A 15930-nucleotide genomic window follows, 5' to 3' on the forward strand; every position below is an offset into this window, starting at 1 on the left:
ACAAATTAGAAGAGTGGAAGAGTGTGTGGCACCTAGTATATTGTGTTCCTGTTTTTGTTTTTTTTTTTTTTTTGCCCCACGATCTCAAGTTCCTGTCTAGGTTTTTGGATGGAGTTTGACTTGAAATATAATCCATGTGTAGGTGTTTTCACCAAGTTCCTACAGATCTTTTTAAACATTCAATACAATCAAAATATTTAGTAATCAGTGCTGGGAAACCTTGTAGATCTAGAGATTATAAGACTTAGTATGGCAAAGGGGATGTTTCCAAGGATGGTTGTGGTCTAAGAGAGTAGTGCGTTATTAAAAGGGGTTACCTGGGGAGGTTCTGGAATCTCCATGCTTGGAATTTTTCAAGGCTCAATTAGCCAAAGCTTGATGTGACACGGTGCTGACAACAGCTCTGACCTGAGGAAGAAGTGGGACTTCATGATCTCCTGAGGTCCCTGCCAACCAAAATTCCTGTGGTTCTGTGATTGGGCCATACCCTTCTAGTACTTGGACAGTATCCCTTTTCAGTACAGCCATTTGTAACCCTGTCTATACCTTCATAAAGTTTTTTGCTCCTGGAGGCTTGTGATCAGATTCTGTGTTTGAGAAGGAGGGGATTTTTTTATCACTGCTTATTTGTATAAGATATCTTGCTTCTGTGTCAACTGAACCCTGTTTGTGTCACACAGAGCAGCATGTGCTTATGTACATGTGTTTAAGTGAGGGGAATACATTGCTTACCACAGTAACTATAATTCTTACAGATACATTGCCTGTAGACAATTTTGCACTCTTTCTTTCCTTTTCACTGGCATCTTGCATGTACTACATTTCTGCAGTTAAGGGAAGACTGGGTAGCAGCCTGTCAACATTGATCTTCTATTATTTTGTTGTCAACTGTGAATCACAGGGATCATAAATTTTTGACTTCTGCTTAGGCAAAAGATACCTTACAATGAGGTCTTCAGCTGAATGTATACTCATATTGGAATAGAAGTTTGGACAGTGCATTTCAGATGATGCAATAATTCAAGTAAAAAAAAACAACAAACCCCACAACACAACTTGATGTCTTGAAATAATTTTATATGTATAAATAATAATCAAGTTTTAAGCTTAATGTACTCATGTTTCAAAATATTATCTTAAATTCCTGATCCTTCCACAAATCAATAGTTAAATTTATTTTAGGAAATTTTCCTTCTTAGTATAAGAACGTGTATTAGTTTAGTATATGTTGTTTTACAAGACTTTTTTTTTTATATTCTAAGGTGATCTGTGACTACAGTGGTTTTGTAATAGTCCTTTGCTTCTGCAATTTAACAATCAGTATTGATGGAAAATTACCTTAGAGATGCTATTATTCCAGCTTTATACACTACTTACTATCGCAATTTTCTCTTCCATTGAGTGTGGTGAATAACACCAGCTTCAGTAAAAAAAAAAAAGTTAATTCAGGTGGTTTAGGTTGCTGTAAATCTATTTATAAATATTTCAAGATTAGCTTCTTTTCCATGAGCATATTCAGGATAGAGTTATACCCCATAGAAATCACTAGAGTTTATTGTCCACACAGTTTTGTTGAGGTGACATTTCACCTTTTGTTCTTTAGTTTATAAAAACTATGCCAAAGACTTCCGCAATATGTATTGGAATTTACTTGCCTGCTTAGAACAAGTCAAATACATTGTATCTGCTCCGTTTTGTCCCAGAAGATATTTTTGTTTAGCAGCCATTATTTATTGAATTTATTTAAAATTCTCAGGGAATTTTTAAAGTGATAGCTATCTGCCCCACTTCGCTGTTCTTCCCCACCACCCACCCCAATTTTTAAAAAAATCCCCAAGGCCTCTAGAAATGACACAAAATCTACTGAGGAGGAATTATCATTATATACAAAAGTCTCAGATTACCTCTTTTCCCTAAGTTTAATTCAATTTTGAAATTGTTTGTGTGTGGAAAATATAACTAGTTTACAGTGTCACTGCTTAACTTGATCTGAGATCTACTTAGAGTGCCATAATGAAACAGCATTTGCCCATGGATTTTGTTCATTTTACACTCCAGTGATTTCTCATCACTTTAGTAATGATTTGTTTTTAAAGGACAAGACCAGAGAATTTCTGTTGACCGTGATCTGTTCTGTGGGTCTGACATAAGTAATTTGCCAGCTCTGAAATATTTTGTTCTGTAACCCATTCTACATTTACTTTTCCTGCTTGTTCTGATGTTCACTAAATAATGTTGTTGAATGCTGTTTACCTTTGAGACCACTCAGAGGCTTCTCCACATACTTATGCCTAAAGATATTTGGTTTTGCTTCAAGATCATTGGTAATTTTCTCATCATGACACTTCAGGTTTACCTTCTTACATATTTTATTTCTTTTGTTATTTTATAACTCACTTTCCCTGCATTAAGGCTGATTTCAAATCCACTAAATTAAGATACTAGGAGATGTCAGAAGTACAGTATGTTCAAGCACAGCCTCATGAATGCTCAAAACATGACATAAAGGATTTGGGAAATGGGGAAAATTGTCTATGGTGAAATATTAGTGGAAGCCCAGGGAGACAAAGTAGCTTCTTGAACTGGTTTCCTGAAAGGTTTAGAGTCCTCATAAATAGGCTAGAGGTCTAGGACAGAATTTTTAATAAGAAAGAAGTCAAGTTATTTTGATGATTATTTAAAAGAATTAGTGAATAAATAAATAAGTAGGTACCTTTGAGAAACATTTGATGTCACACATGTCAAAAGATACTTTTGATAGCAGGGGAATGAGTAAAAGTGATGAAGGAGAGTTTTCCTCCCCTTTGGATGTTGCCTATTTTGAGAAACTATGGAATATAATGCCAGTGGCAGCAACTAAAGTAGATCTGTGTATTTATATTAGATAACGCCTTAGTGTTATAGTGGAACATTTTTTTCCAGATCATGGGTAATGGGCACGAATTGATTATGAAACTATGTATTTTCATGATTTGTCCATTGGCTTTTCTTGTATTTTCAGTATTTAAACCTAAAAGTTAAAAGACTAAAGCTTTTCAGTGTTACAATGAAGAAAAACTACATAATTAATTGATGTTCTCCCTTGGTCAGGTCTGGAGAATGCTTAAGTAAATGAAAGTTTATCCTAGAGATGATCCTTAATGCATTTATGCATTATGTCAAAGTAGCAGAGATTAAAGGAGTTCCTGTCACCAAGATTGAACAGCTTTGTTTATGAATTTCCAAGGAATAGTTGATTTGTGTGCTTTTTAAATTTCAATCTGTTTATAAAATATGGGCCTAAATCGTTGGCAATGTTTTGGTAAAAAATGTTGCTGTTTAGAACTTCTGTCACATCTTTCAGATTCTGCACTTTTAAATCAGTAGGATTTTCAACCATTTGAAAATTGAGCACTGGGAATCCTAAACTAGATTGTTTCACAAATGCTATATTCAGAAGTCTTGTTGCTTTTTTCGTAAGCAAATTTTAATTAAAAAGGGATGGATCAAAACAGCCGGTTTGAGATTTCTGGATAACAAGTCATTCAGTGCTTTGATATATATATATGAGAAGTGCAGGCAACAATAAGACTAGACTAGATCCTTGAAGGAATGCCTCAGACTTTGAACACTGTGTTTTATATGGTAGCAGATACACAGATAAATCAGCAGGATGCAGGGGATGTGTCATGTGCAGGGCAGTAGATGTAAGAGTAATTGTGAAAGCTGTATTCGTAATTCAAGGGATGAAAGCTGGTCACTGTCTGCTTTATAGAAAAAAAAATAGCTCCTAGAACTGATATTTTATTTCAGTTCCATAATATCAGGAAACGGGGCTATTGTGAGAGGCAGAAAACAGGAACCCATAATAACTTTGCTCTGCCGTTGCTCTGCTGTGTGACTCCTAAAAATTAATTTATCTTGTGCCTCAGTTTCCCCATCTGTTAAAGCAAGCCTGATGTGTTCCCCACACAAATATTTTGAGATTTGTGAATAAAATACTCTGCACTGATGCTGTATATTTACAGGTAGGTATTTTTCAGCCTCTTTTAAAAAATTTTTGTGTTAGATTATATTTCCTGCTTATTCACTTTGTTTTCTTGTTAATGTTAATTTCCTTTTTTTGTTTTGTTTTTATTTTGACTCCGTTATCCTAATAGCACCAGGAACAAAAATGATCAATGGTCCATTCTTCATGCACATGATAAAACAGAAACATATGTATATTTCGATGCAGTGCAACCATTTATTTTTTTTCTTCATTTTTTGTTACAGATCAGGGAATACAATGGACAGATGCAGGGAGTTACCAGTGCGGGATTTGCATCCTTGACATTTGATGGAACTATAGGAGAGCCAATAGTTCCTCGAACCTCTAGCAAAGTGTACACTTTCATGGATGAAGAACAGAAAACAATAGAAGAATTACGTGTTTGGGCAGCCAGTAATCTTTCCATCTCTGGACCAGCAGCAAAATTGTCTGGTGTTCAGCCAATGCTGTTCTTTGATCTCACTTGCCAGCTGGTAGGAAAAGCAAAAGTGGATGGATCTTCTTATCTTCTAAAGGTAGATTTATTTTTTTAAAATAATTTGTTAGATTTATTTATTAAGATATTGAGAATCATTTTTCGATTCAACAGACATATGCATTGATTTAAATAATGTTATGTAGATAAATATTTCGAAGTTAAGAAAATTTATGATCCTTGACCATTTTATTTCTATGAGAACAAAACAGAAATCCCTGTTCTCTTTTAAAGTTGTTCATCTGATTTATTTCTTTAGAGAGGTTTTGTAAGATGGCATTAGTATGGATCATAATTTCACAAACATTTGTAGATAAATATCGCAAGATTTCTTTAAGTTGAAAAATATTGTTAGTTTTAAATTTTAACCTTGTTTTTTAGTTAGCAGCAATTATTGCTCGTTTTTCTAGATCTGCTGGATATAATTAATGCAGTAAGTAGCACTATCTAGAAAATGAATGAATGGATTATGTTATCTATCTTGATGGATTTTTAGGTAGTGTCTTTTAGTTATACATAAGTGCTTTGGGGATCAGTGCTCACTGAAAGTACAAAATGCAAAGTGTCACACAACAGGAGAGTACTTTCTAAGGGTGATCTTTAACATCAGCTAAATAAAAAGGAGGTCTGCATAATTTTCCTGGTTTTGGCTCCAGATGTATCAGTCTGGTGTTATTCTGAAACTCCTCTGTATTTCTTTTTCTTTCTTTTAAAAGTTGATTGTTAAAATGTGAGTGATGAACAGCCTGTTATTTTCCATTTTATGACTTCATAAAATTATTTATTGGTTCTGCTGTATTAAGCTGTATTGTTACAATATTTTTAGAAACAGCACACTGCATTATTCCTTCATTAAAGCAGCAAAGATTTTTCTCATGCAGAACAACACATGCACTACACAGAAACAAACCTTAAGTGTCATCCTGTAATATGCTTTGCAGCTGTTACAAATATTTCCATTTAATTATCCCTTGTGAATAGATGTCAAATGAGACCCAGTAAAATTTCAGAACTTTGTGGACTGTAATTAAGTTGTTCATTAATAAGTATATGTTCAGCATTGAAGGATCCTATGCAAGGACAAAGACAAGTGCTTTCTTAAATTATTAACATTTCTTTACACTCTTTTCTGTGTTGTAAGATCTGGAGTCAATTTTGCAGTTTTGTATAGTAAAGATAATGACTTGAGGGGGAAAACTTAGGATAGACTTAGGAAGGTAAAAGTCTGAAATCAAATAATGGTAGATCAATTTTTCTGATATGTAATTCCTTTGACAGTATTGTTTTTTAGTAGTATAAAATATTAAATACTTAAATGCATATTGAAATACATCAGACAAGCTTAAAAATGGTAGATTAACATTGGTATGCTGTTGCTAATTTCCTCCATTTTTCAAGCATGGCGAAATCCCTTTCTCATATGAAATGTTGGTCGTGATAGAAGAGAAGCTTTTTTAAAAAATTGTAGACAGATCTCTGATTACAAAAAAACCCCAAATTCAATACCAGCTCAAATGGACTGATGTTTAAATATTATTATTATATTATTTTGGTTATACATTTTATAATAATGATTTAAATTTATCATGTCATTCCAAGTATATCAGTTATATTCATGGTTGATTATACTATAAAATATAATGATTATTTTAAGCGTTAAGCTCATGTAATTAGTGGGGATTGCTTCAAAGACAGCTAAAATGAATTTCAGTGATTTTGTGCATCACCATAGCATAACTTTTGATATTACACTTGATAAATTAATTGGGATATGCACAGCACCTAAGGCTGACGTGGCATAAAGATGGTATCACTAACTTGTTAGTGCTTACCTTTTTCTTAGAATTTTGTTATTCGAACTGATGGAGACTAAAAAACTCACACTAGAAATTATTCTGTCATTTATGCCTTTCGTAAGAGTTTTACTATTATTCTTTGCTTTCCTTCTGTCTGTCAGTTAAATTGTCTATGTTAAGCTATGTCATACAATTAGCATACTCCGCTGAAGAGAGAAACAGGTTTCATTGTGTCTCTCCCATTTCAGTGTTTTGCCAGGCGTGGTGATCAAAGGTTGTCACTAACTATTCCTTAGCTTCAGTCTGTTCATGACTAGTAATGGAACCATTTGCTGTTTCTTACCTAGAATTAATTTAATCAGTGTTGTTTTTTAGACCAGTGTTTGTTTTTGAAACCAGAGCTTCTGTGTTTTCATCCATAATTTGAGTAAAGTGAAGCTGGCAAGCTCCTGAGATAGAGACATAGAGAGCTTGATCTGTTTTCATATTTGTGCCAGTAAAAAACAAAACCAACTACTCCTCTAAGGATGGGGTTTTTTTATTGTAAAGAAAGCTTACTGGCTTACAAATTCCTCCAAAAGGTGCCCTGACGCTAGCCCTGGTAGTTCCTCTGGCGAAGGACATTTTAAAGCTAAGTAGTCATCCTTGTATCTGACAGGGAGCATTCAGATTATTTCAATCCATTTGTCAAATCCATCTCTTAAGTGTAGAACTACCCAAGTGTCCCAAGTAAAGCCAGTTGAAAAATAATGGGAAACTTGACAAACTTAAGGTTCTTTATTTTGTCAAAGTGACTAAATTCATTATATATATGCACTAAATCTATGTTTCTCAAGCTCAGTTCTGGAAAAGGTTTGATAATTCAAGCAATGGGCAACCTCTCCTTCAAAGGTGGTTTTAAGTATTTCATGGTACAGGATCAGAAGATAACAGGCTTTTTTTTTAATCTGTGGTGTACCACCTCATTATCTGTGGTGTACCACCAGCATGTACCACCTCATTATCTGAATCCTTCAGAATACACTCTTATTTGGGAACATTAATTTGATGTTATGGGTCATTTTCACTGTGAACAGTTTTCCCTTTTATCTCTTGATTTGGGATGAGTAGCTCAACCATGAGTTATTCTCAGTGTATTTACCCATGGCTTTGCTGGTTCTTAGATCTTTTCCTGTGGGTCCTTTGATCCACAGCAGTTAAGCATAAGGGGTAGAAACCCTTTAAAAATTAGGCTTTAGTGTCTTTTTTTCTCCCCCTCTGCAGTGCCTAACTCGTGGGACAAAATGCTTTGCTATCACAAACTGTCTGAAAATGAGCTTCTGTTGAACCTATATGCATGAAATTCTATGAAATGCAGCATTTCAGTCTTATAGTCCAAATGCCTCTAGATTTTTCTTTTTCTGTGCCAGTGTTTCAGACCATTATTTCTGTTGTCTTTGAGAAGAGTATATCTTCAGGAACTCAGGAAACCATAGTTTACAGAATATACTGTAAGCAGCTATCACTGAAATTTTAATGTTTCATTTAAGTTGTAAGATTTCGATTCCAAAGTGCTAATTCTGTTGGTAATCTTACTTTTTCACAATAACTTTGATAGCTCAAATATAACTCTATTGATATTTCAATACTTAAGTGTATCAAGGACTTAGCTTTAGGCAAACAATTTTTAGAATCCTCATTATTAAGTATATGTAAATACTGATGTTTTTCTAATACGTTCTGGATAACTAGCAGTGTATAATGATGTAGGAGATCATCAGTAATTAAGGGAGTATATGCTGTGTACTCAGTCTTCACATACTGTAGCTGGAGTAGTTAAAAAAACCTATAGTAGGATTAAAATATTAAATATAGACAGTTCTGCATATGGTGAATTCTAACAGTTGTAACTGCTGGATAAACAGTTGAGGTTTTGCTAGTGCTGATTTTTTTTTTTTTAATTTAATATTAACAAATCCCAGGTCTTAACACTTGATCATATTCCCTATAGAGGGGTTTTTTTTTACTCTATAAGGAATAATAATTTTAAAAAATCCCATAAAATCTAATTTAAGTAAATTAAGGACTTCAAGATTGAGACTCCAATTAAGATTTCATATTGTTATAAATTTTTTAATCAAAAACCAAATTTGTTAAAAAAAATAAGTTAGTTAAATTCTCAATCTAGAGTATTCTAAGCATATTGAAATAGTTCATTTGCATTGCAGGTATGGGATGGCACAAAATGTCCCTACCCAACATGGAAGGTGCCTGTGGAAGCAAGAGACCTGGAAGGAGAAAAAGGTCTTCTTCATCAGCTGCGAAATCTAACGGTGGACATTCTAGTCTATGATAACCATGTACAACTGGCAAAATCACTTAAGGTAATGCACAGTTTGGTATTTCTAACTCTCATTTTGTGGACTGTTTTCTGCTGAGAACTCACTTCAGAGAATGTATCAATTCAGTTCTGCTGTTAATTAGTTTGAAATGTTCCTCTTTATCTTTCACTGCATTTCCCATACCTTTTATTTGAATGCAATACTCCTTCAACACGTGTGAAACAGCCTCATTACCCTAAAATTGCCATGAAAAAAATTCTTCCAATTAAGCAGTTCTTTCCAGACACTGTAATATCATATATAAACCTGTGAAAATAATGCACTCAGAAAATGTATTCTGTGCTTTAGAGTTGTTTTTTAAATTATATAAAGTGGGGTTAAACTTGTAGTGCCATTAAAGGCCTGTAATTCTAAAGTCAATAAAAGATTTTCTGTTCTATGAACTTCTGCAATTTGCAGTGCAATCGTCATTTAGTGGGTCAGTAATGTTGATTATGCTTAGATAGAGAAAGCAACAACATAATTAAACATTTGATCTTCAGCAATACTGCCATCTTGCTTCTGAATACCGTAAATTAGCAAAGAATACATCTTTCATCTTATGCCTTGCCCTCTATACCCAAGCATCGTTTTTAAGAAAGTATTTACCAGAAAATAAAGATAAGTGATAGCCATTTGTTAGGCTGGGGCTATCAGCAGACATGAAATCAATTTGATGTATTAATGCCTGTTCATAAGTAAATGACAGAGAGCAAAATAAGTTGCATTTATGTGAGAATTCATAACAAAACTTACTCATGGAAGTATTTCATTACTTACAGGTTCTCTTCTGGAATTTTCTCTTGCTAACTGGTGTACTCCACTGATATAAACATGTTCCAGTGAAGCAATATGTTTTGAAAATTAAGGGAAAAAATATTTTAACATTAATAAAATGTATTTTCTTGAGTAGCTGATGATACTCCCTTTATTACTCTGTCCCACTTATATTCAGGAATTCCTATTGAATATGTGGTATGTGGGATGTCTTCATCAGCTCTCTCAATCTTATTCCTTCCTATAAGCCCTTTCTTTCTTATGTCTAAAGCATCTGTGCCTTTGCTGGATACTGCACTGTGTAGCAGAAGGTCTAATGTCAACGGAAACTGTTAAGAAACCAGGTTTGACCTACTGAGCAACATGGGCTGGTTTTCTCCTTCTGGCTATGTCCAAAGTTGCAGTAGTTTCACTCATGCAAGCTGTAGAAGTTTTAAGTGAGATCATTTTTGAACACTGCTTTTTAGTGGATTGTCTTAGTGGAGTTATTGAAGAAAAAGTGCTGATATCCTAACAATTAAACTTCAGGAAGATTTGTTAAGTTCAGGTTGCAATACATGCAATTAATTTTATTTCACAGAATAATCTAAAGATAATAAAATTTTGGAGGACTCTTCCTAAAATGGAAGGTTTAATAAAAGGTTTGTTTTTAAATACTAGTGGAAATCGTGTCATATTGTAAGAAAGTATAATTGAAACACTCTATATTAATCTGTATAAAATTTTATTTAGTTCAGGGTCTTGTTATGCAAAGATTTTTTTAAAAAAATCATTTATGTAGAAGTAGAAAACTGGATAGGGTTTAGTGTATGCATGTGCACCTTCCCGAGTGTGAACACAAGAACAGTGTGGACAGAAACTGTACTAGTTGTTTTGCCAGTTTATGGTTTCAGAAACAATAAAGTGCACTGTTTTTCAGCCATCTCTTCTGCATTTGACAGTAGCTTAGAATTGCCTTTTTTAATGTAAATTGTTATGGAAGTGTTAGGTTAAACTCTCCCCATGTTGTCATGTACCATTTGCAATGACAGTTGCAGCTCTGAAACGATGTTTTATGTAGGAACAATCTGTTTAACGCAGCCTTGATACCAAGAAGGGCAGATTGGGGGGGGGGGGGAAGTATTCTTATTTTAAAATTGTATCTGTAGGCACATGTTCAGACAAGGAAGCTCTGAGTAAGCACTACAGTCTAGGGAAAGTGGGTAATGTATTACAGTGAATTTTTAGCAAATCCTGGAGCACAGTGTCAGGGATATTCCTGTAAGAGTTTCTTAAAAGCTCCTTGTTTGGATTGTCTGTCCAGAGAACACTGAAGATAGGAGCATTTTATCCCATTTTCCGAGACAGTCAAATAATATTTACAATTTTCAATGGAGAGAACTTCAGTAATATTGAAGGTACGCTACAGTTGATACTGTAAGTAGACTTTTTGTCCCCTGTATTTACTGGCCTCCCTTTCCTGCTGGGTAAGATTGTGGCTTTTCAGCATTTTCTGCCTTAGCAGGACACAAACAGAATTTTCAGAAATCTCATCTGTGAAGTAGATTATTTCCTGGGGCATAAAGACACAAGCAAGAGCTACAACTAAGCAAAGACAATGGTGTTCACTGCTTTTTACGGAATTTCCCTCTTCCTCTGGCTACCGGGGCTGCATGAGGCTTTGTCGTTACTCTAGGAACCCCAGCCTGCAACTAACTCTCCGGAGTACAGTTAGTCCCCATAGGTTGTAGTTCATTATTCTTCAACCTTTCTTATTGAGTTTTTCCAGAGGTTCTCAGGATTCACTCAGACCTTGCCATAGCTTGGGAATAGGTCTGTGACATGGGTTCCTCCATCTGGGGCATTTTGCTAGATGGTAAGCATGAAGATGAGTGAGCATCAGTGGTCAGTCAGTGCATAGTAAGGGTCTAGCTGTCCAGAGCTGCTTGGAGGTTTCCTTATGTACTGTCATTCATTGAATATGTGGTACTGTGCATTCCTCTTATGGCTTGATGCCATCAATTTTGTGTTATCATGTGTTTTCTGGATAGTACAATTAAAACAATTAACCTTGAGCATGCATACAAGTCCTAGTCTGTAGTTTCACAGTATTTGCTTCTTGTTCTGTATGTTCAGATGCAGAATTTGAATATTTTCAGCTGTTCCTCCCGCTGTATACAATGTCATGTCTTTTTTGATAGTAGTTTGGACTAAGAAGTCTTGCTTGCTTTTCTAGTGTCTGAGTCACATTTCCAACTTGCAACTTAAATGAGTTACATGGCTGTAATACCTAGCTTCATATTTTTCAGGCCTGGGTAGCATTCCTTTGACCTGTCAGTGGTATTTTCCCCACTTCTGTCTTTGTACTCATTAAAAGGGAAAAAAACCCAAACGACAACAGCCCCCTATCCCACCCCCAAGTCCTCCAAACCCTTTAATGGTTTTAAGTTGGTGGGTTTTATTGCAAAGGACCCAAATGCTGTGTATATGCTTCCTCTCATTTGCAAAAAGTTGTGCACAATTTACTCAGTAAAATTAGACTGTTGATGTGATAAAATGATGACAAAGAAATCTCACTGAATATCATCAGCCATAAAATAGGCATAAAAATTAGTACAGATTATTTTGTGAAGTGATTCCTGTAGATAAAGAGAGCCTTTTGTCATGAACGTCTTTCTGGCCAAATGTGAACATTTAGCTGCCATGATAAATGACCATTCTGAATTCATCAGTGTCTTAAATGTGAACACAACCCTATGTGTTTTGAAATAATTATGAGAATTTGCTATGCTAAAAAGTTTAGTTGGCTAGTTACAGGGAACTGCGTATGTGACTTCTTAATTTTAATTCTTTTTAGCCTTAACATGTATTTTTAAAATAGTCATATTTGAATTAGACTGCAAATAGGGTATTAGTATATTTTATATTACTGCAAGAAATGTGTTCTTATTGCTTTAATTTCATTTTAAATGAACTGGCTCTAAATGTGGTAGGTAGTTCATAAACAACCGCTGTAATGTCACGGAGTTGGTTTTGTACTAGATTTTAGTGATGGCTCTGTAAAGCATGGTGTTTACTTTAATGTAGATTATAATTTCTTCTCATTCAAGTATATAAAGTGTGCTCGGCCTGCAGGCATTCTGTAAACAACAGAAATACAGTAACATTTTTAGCCATAACAGCCCCATTTGCTCGCCGCTGTTCAGAGGAAGCAATGCTGCCTCCCAAAGGAATTCCGGGAAATCGCACAGCCAGGTCTGGTGGTCGGTGATGACATTCATAAGCTCCCGGGGTTTTCCAGTATTTGGCAATGCTGATTATAATGCATCTTTTTAGTATAGTTCTAAGTGATGGTGAAATATATAAAATAATAACATGTACAGAAAAGGAATCTAATAAAATGCGTATATAGGAAGATATTTTTGTAGTGATCATAAATCTTGGGAAGTTGAGTGCTTCACTAAAACATGTAATTCGGTTGACTTTTGCATGAATTTCAGCACACAAGTTTAGAAGGCAAAACTAGCATTTTGTATTCTTGGCTTCTGGGTTTTCCTCTCCCATGTTTAATGTTTTATTTTTGTACATACAGTAAATATTTCTTTTTTTCATACATTGTTTTTGAAAGAAATAAATTCTTCAATTATAATCAACCTTTTCCTGCTTATGTACAAATTACTCTTGAAAAAAAAAAAAGTAGTTTGGCACTATTATATTGACATAAAGTTCTTTGACAAGCAGAACTTAGCTAAGAACTTTTAAAAAAACTTTCTCCAAAAGCATTTGTCGTAGTCATTAGATTAGTTTTCTAATATGACTGTCCCTTGCATTTTTGGATATTCAACATAATTAAGTGAAATTTAGCATTGGGAAAGAGAAAAAAAAAAAAAGCCTCCAGATAAGCCTCTTAACTGCCATCTAAATGCACAAGCTGTCCTGTTGATATGCTTTGAACGAACAAAATGAGCAGCCCCCTAATGGTGCAGATCAATTAAAACTCTGGTAAGAGCTCTGTGCCAGAAGCAAAATAGGTGCAGGCTGAAGTGCACTTTTTATGTCCCTGGTGCCTGAATTTGAAAATATGCTGCCTTTTTCATGTGCGATCATTGTTTAAAAGAGCAGTTTGATACCAGCATTATATAGTCATAGTCTGTTCCTTGATACAGAGGATTTCAGAATCAAGATGCTGCTGTGTCTGCTTATATGGATATATACATACATTTATAAGTGTTGTACTAAGACCTGGCCAATCCTGTCTAATAGGAATACTTTTTAGGTTTCTACTGGTTAAAGCGGGAGCTGAAGCTGAAATAAGACTTAGACTGTCTGCTGTAATATTAATGTTAATTGAAGTCAATTTAAAGTAAGTTATCATTTATATAGGGCTATTTAAAAGATACTTAGAGTGAACATAAATCCAGGTTATTGAATGTGTGTGGCTTGCCAGCTATCAGCTGGATCTTAGGTTATACTTTAAAAAAATATTTGGGTGCTAGTTATTTTGATTCAAAGGCCTTTAAAACTCATCAAAGGGAAATTAACTACATAATTAAGTCTCCAGATTTCTGCCTTTAGAGCTTTGGTTTTGGTTTGGGGGTTTTTTTGGCAGGGGGGAGGAGGGATAATGGGAGTGGTATTTTGAAATAAAAGCAAAGTTATAAAGATGTGTTCGATATTCAGCACTCCATAACTTCTTTCTTAATAGGTACTTGTATAAGTTAGCCTAAGTCCATTTGTGTAACTTGACAAAACTGTTTCAGAGAACACAAAATAATTCTAAGCAAAGCAAGAAACATATTCTCCATATGCCTGACGAGAAAGTCTGGAACAGTGGCAAAATCTTTGCATTTGTAACACGTGTTGCCTTTTGTCCTGGTGCTGAAAAAATGTTATCTGTAATGCAGGAGTAAGATATGATAAAGAAATCTGGGTAAGCAGATGTGTTTGCCCGTATATGTAAACAGATAATGTGCCACGCATGATGATGGACATGAGGTCAATTGCTGAGCGCAATCATACATGGACAAATCACAGCATGTCAGCCTCTGGAAGGCTGTGTTGTGAATGTAGAAGACAAATTGTGCCCTCAGGAAAGGAATATATTGGCTTGTTTGATCTGTCTTCTGAAGTCTGCTTGAGAATCAGATTCAGTAAGAAGGGTTATGCTGGTTCTCAGTCAGCCTTTGCTGCCAGTAATGTTGTCTGATAAAGCAAAACAAACAGGTCACCCAGAGAGGTCACTAGAGAGGTTGTAGAGTCTCCATCTTTGATAATATTCAAAACCCACCTGGAGACAACCCGAAGAAACCTGCTCTAGTTGACTCTACTTTGGGCATGGGGGTTGGACTAGGCAATCTCCAGAGGTCCCTGACAACTTCAGCTCTGCTGTGACTCAATGAAAACAGGGAAGAAGCTTTATGAGGCCTAAAATTTTCCAAGTAAATAGCTAACTTTGTGTTATCAATTTCTTTTTCTTTAAGATCGGAAGTTTTCTGAGAATTTACAGTATTCATACGAAACAAGCAAGTGCTGACGGTGAAGATGGCTCGCATATAGAATTTCATCTTCATGGTGGCACCTGTTACGGTCGAGGAATAGGAGTCTTACCAGAAAGTAACCTGGATGTTAAGGAACTAAAAGCGTAAGTTCTATGCGTAGGGGTTTTTTCTAGATGATTCTGGAAAACTCTAGGCTAATGTAACAACTGTACAGTTTAGAATTGTAAACATATGTAAGAACCAGAAACTCTGGAACACAATATGTCTTTAGCACCACTTTAGCACCACTAATATGTCTTTAGTTACTCTTCAAAGATGAAGAGTAACTATTTGGGAGGACAGGTAAATAAAGGCTGATTTTTTCAAATTTTAAAATACAGTAGGGATTAAGATTTCTATTTTATAGTGCTGTAATAATAAGGCCTGGCCACATTAACATACTTACTCTTTTTTATAGTGTCATATAAGCTTTTAAAGATAAAAGCTATGGTTAAACAAATAAATTGACCACATTTTAAGCATGTGCATGTGTTACTTGGAAACTGTGAGACTTAAAGATGTTCAAAACTAAGCATATAATATAAATGCTTTACTGAACTGCATTATATACATAAGAAATCATAGAATCATTTAGGTTGGAAAGGACCTTTAAGGTCACCAAGTCCAACCGTTAACCTAACACTGCCAAGTCCACCACTACACCATGTCCCTAAGCACCACATCCACACATCTTCTGAACACCTCCAGGGATGGCGACTCAACCACTTCCCTGGGCAGCCTGTTCCAATGCTGGACAACCCTTTTGGTGAAGAAATTTTTCCTAATATCCAATCTAAACCTCCCCTGGTGCAACTTGAGGGCATTTTCTCTCGTCCTATTGCTTGTTACTTGGGAGAAGAGACCAACACCCACCTCTCTACAACCTCCTTTCAGGTAGTTGTAGAGAGCGATAAGGTCTCCCCTCAGCCTCCTTTTCTCCAGGCTAAACAACCCCAGTTCCCTCAGCTGCTCCTCA

General features: G+C 35.2%; 1 protein-coding gene across 4 annotated transcripts in view; it reads left to right on the plus strand.

Moving 5' to 3' along the window:
- POT1 (protection of telomeres 1) overlaps positions 1 to 15930 on the plus strand; it is an 82075-nt gene that overhangs the window by 45434 nt on the left and 20711 nt on the right. For all 4 annotated transcript variants that reach the window (XM_072860904.1, XM_072860909.1, XM_072860914.1 and 1 more), the window contains 3 exons: positions 4255 to 4545; positions 8509 to 8664; positions 14898 to 15058. In XM_072860904.1, the coding sequence (XP_072717005.1) occupies positions 4255 to 4545; positions 8509 to 8664; positions 14898 to 15058 (608 nt within the window). The remainder of the gene's footprint in view (positions 1 to 4254; positions 4546 to 8508; positions 8665 to 14897; positions 15059 to 15930) is intronic.

The sequence above is a fragment of the Ciconia boyciana genome, chromosome 1, assembly GCF_034638445.1.
Source record: "Ciconia boyciana chromosome 1, ASM3463844v1, whole genome shotgun sequence".
NCBI lineage: Eukaryota > Metazoa > Chordata > Aves > Ciconiiformes > Ciconiidae > Ciconia > Ciconia boyciana.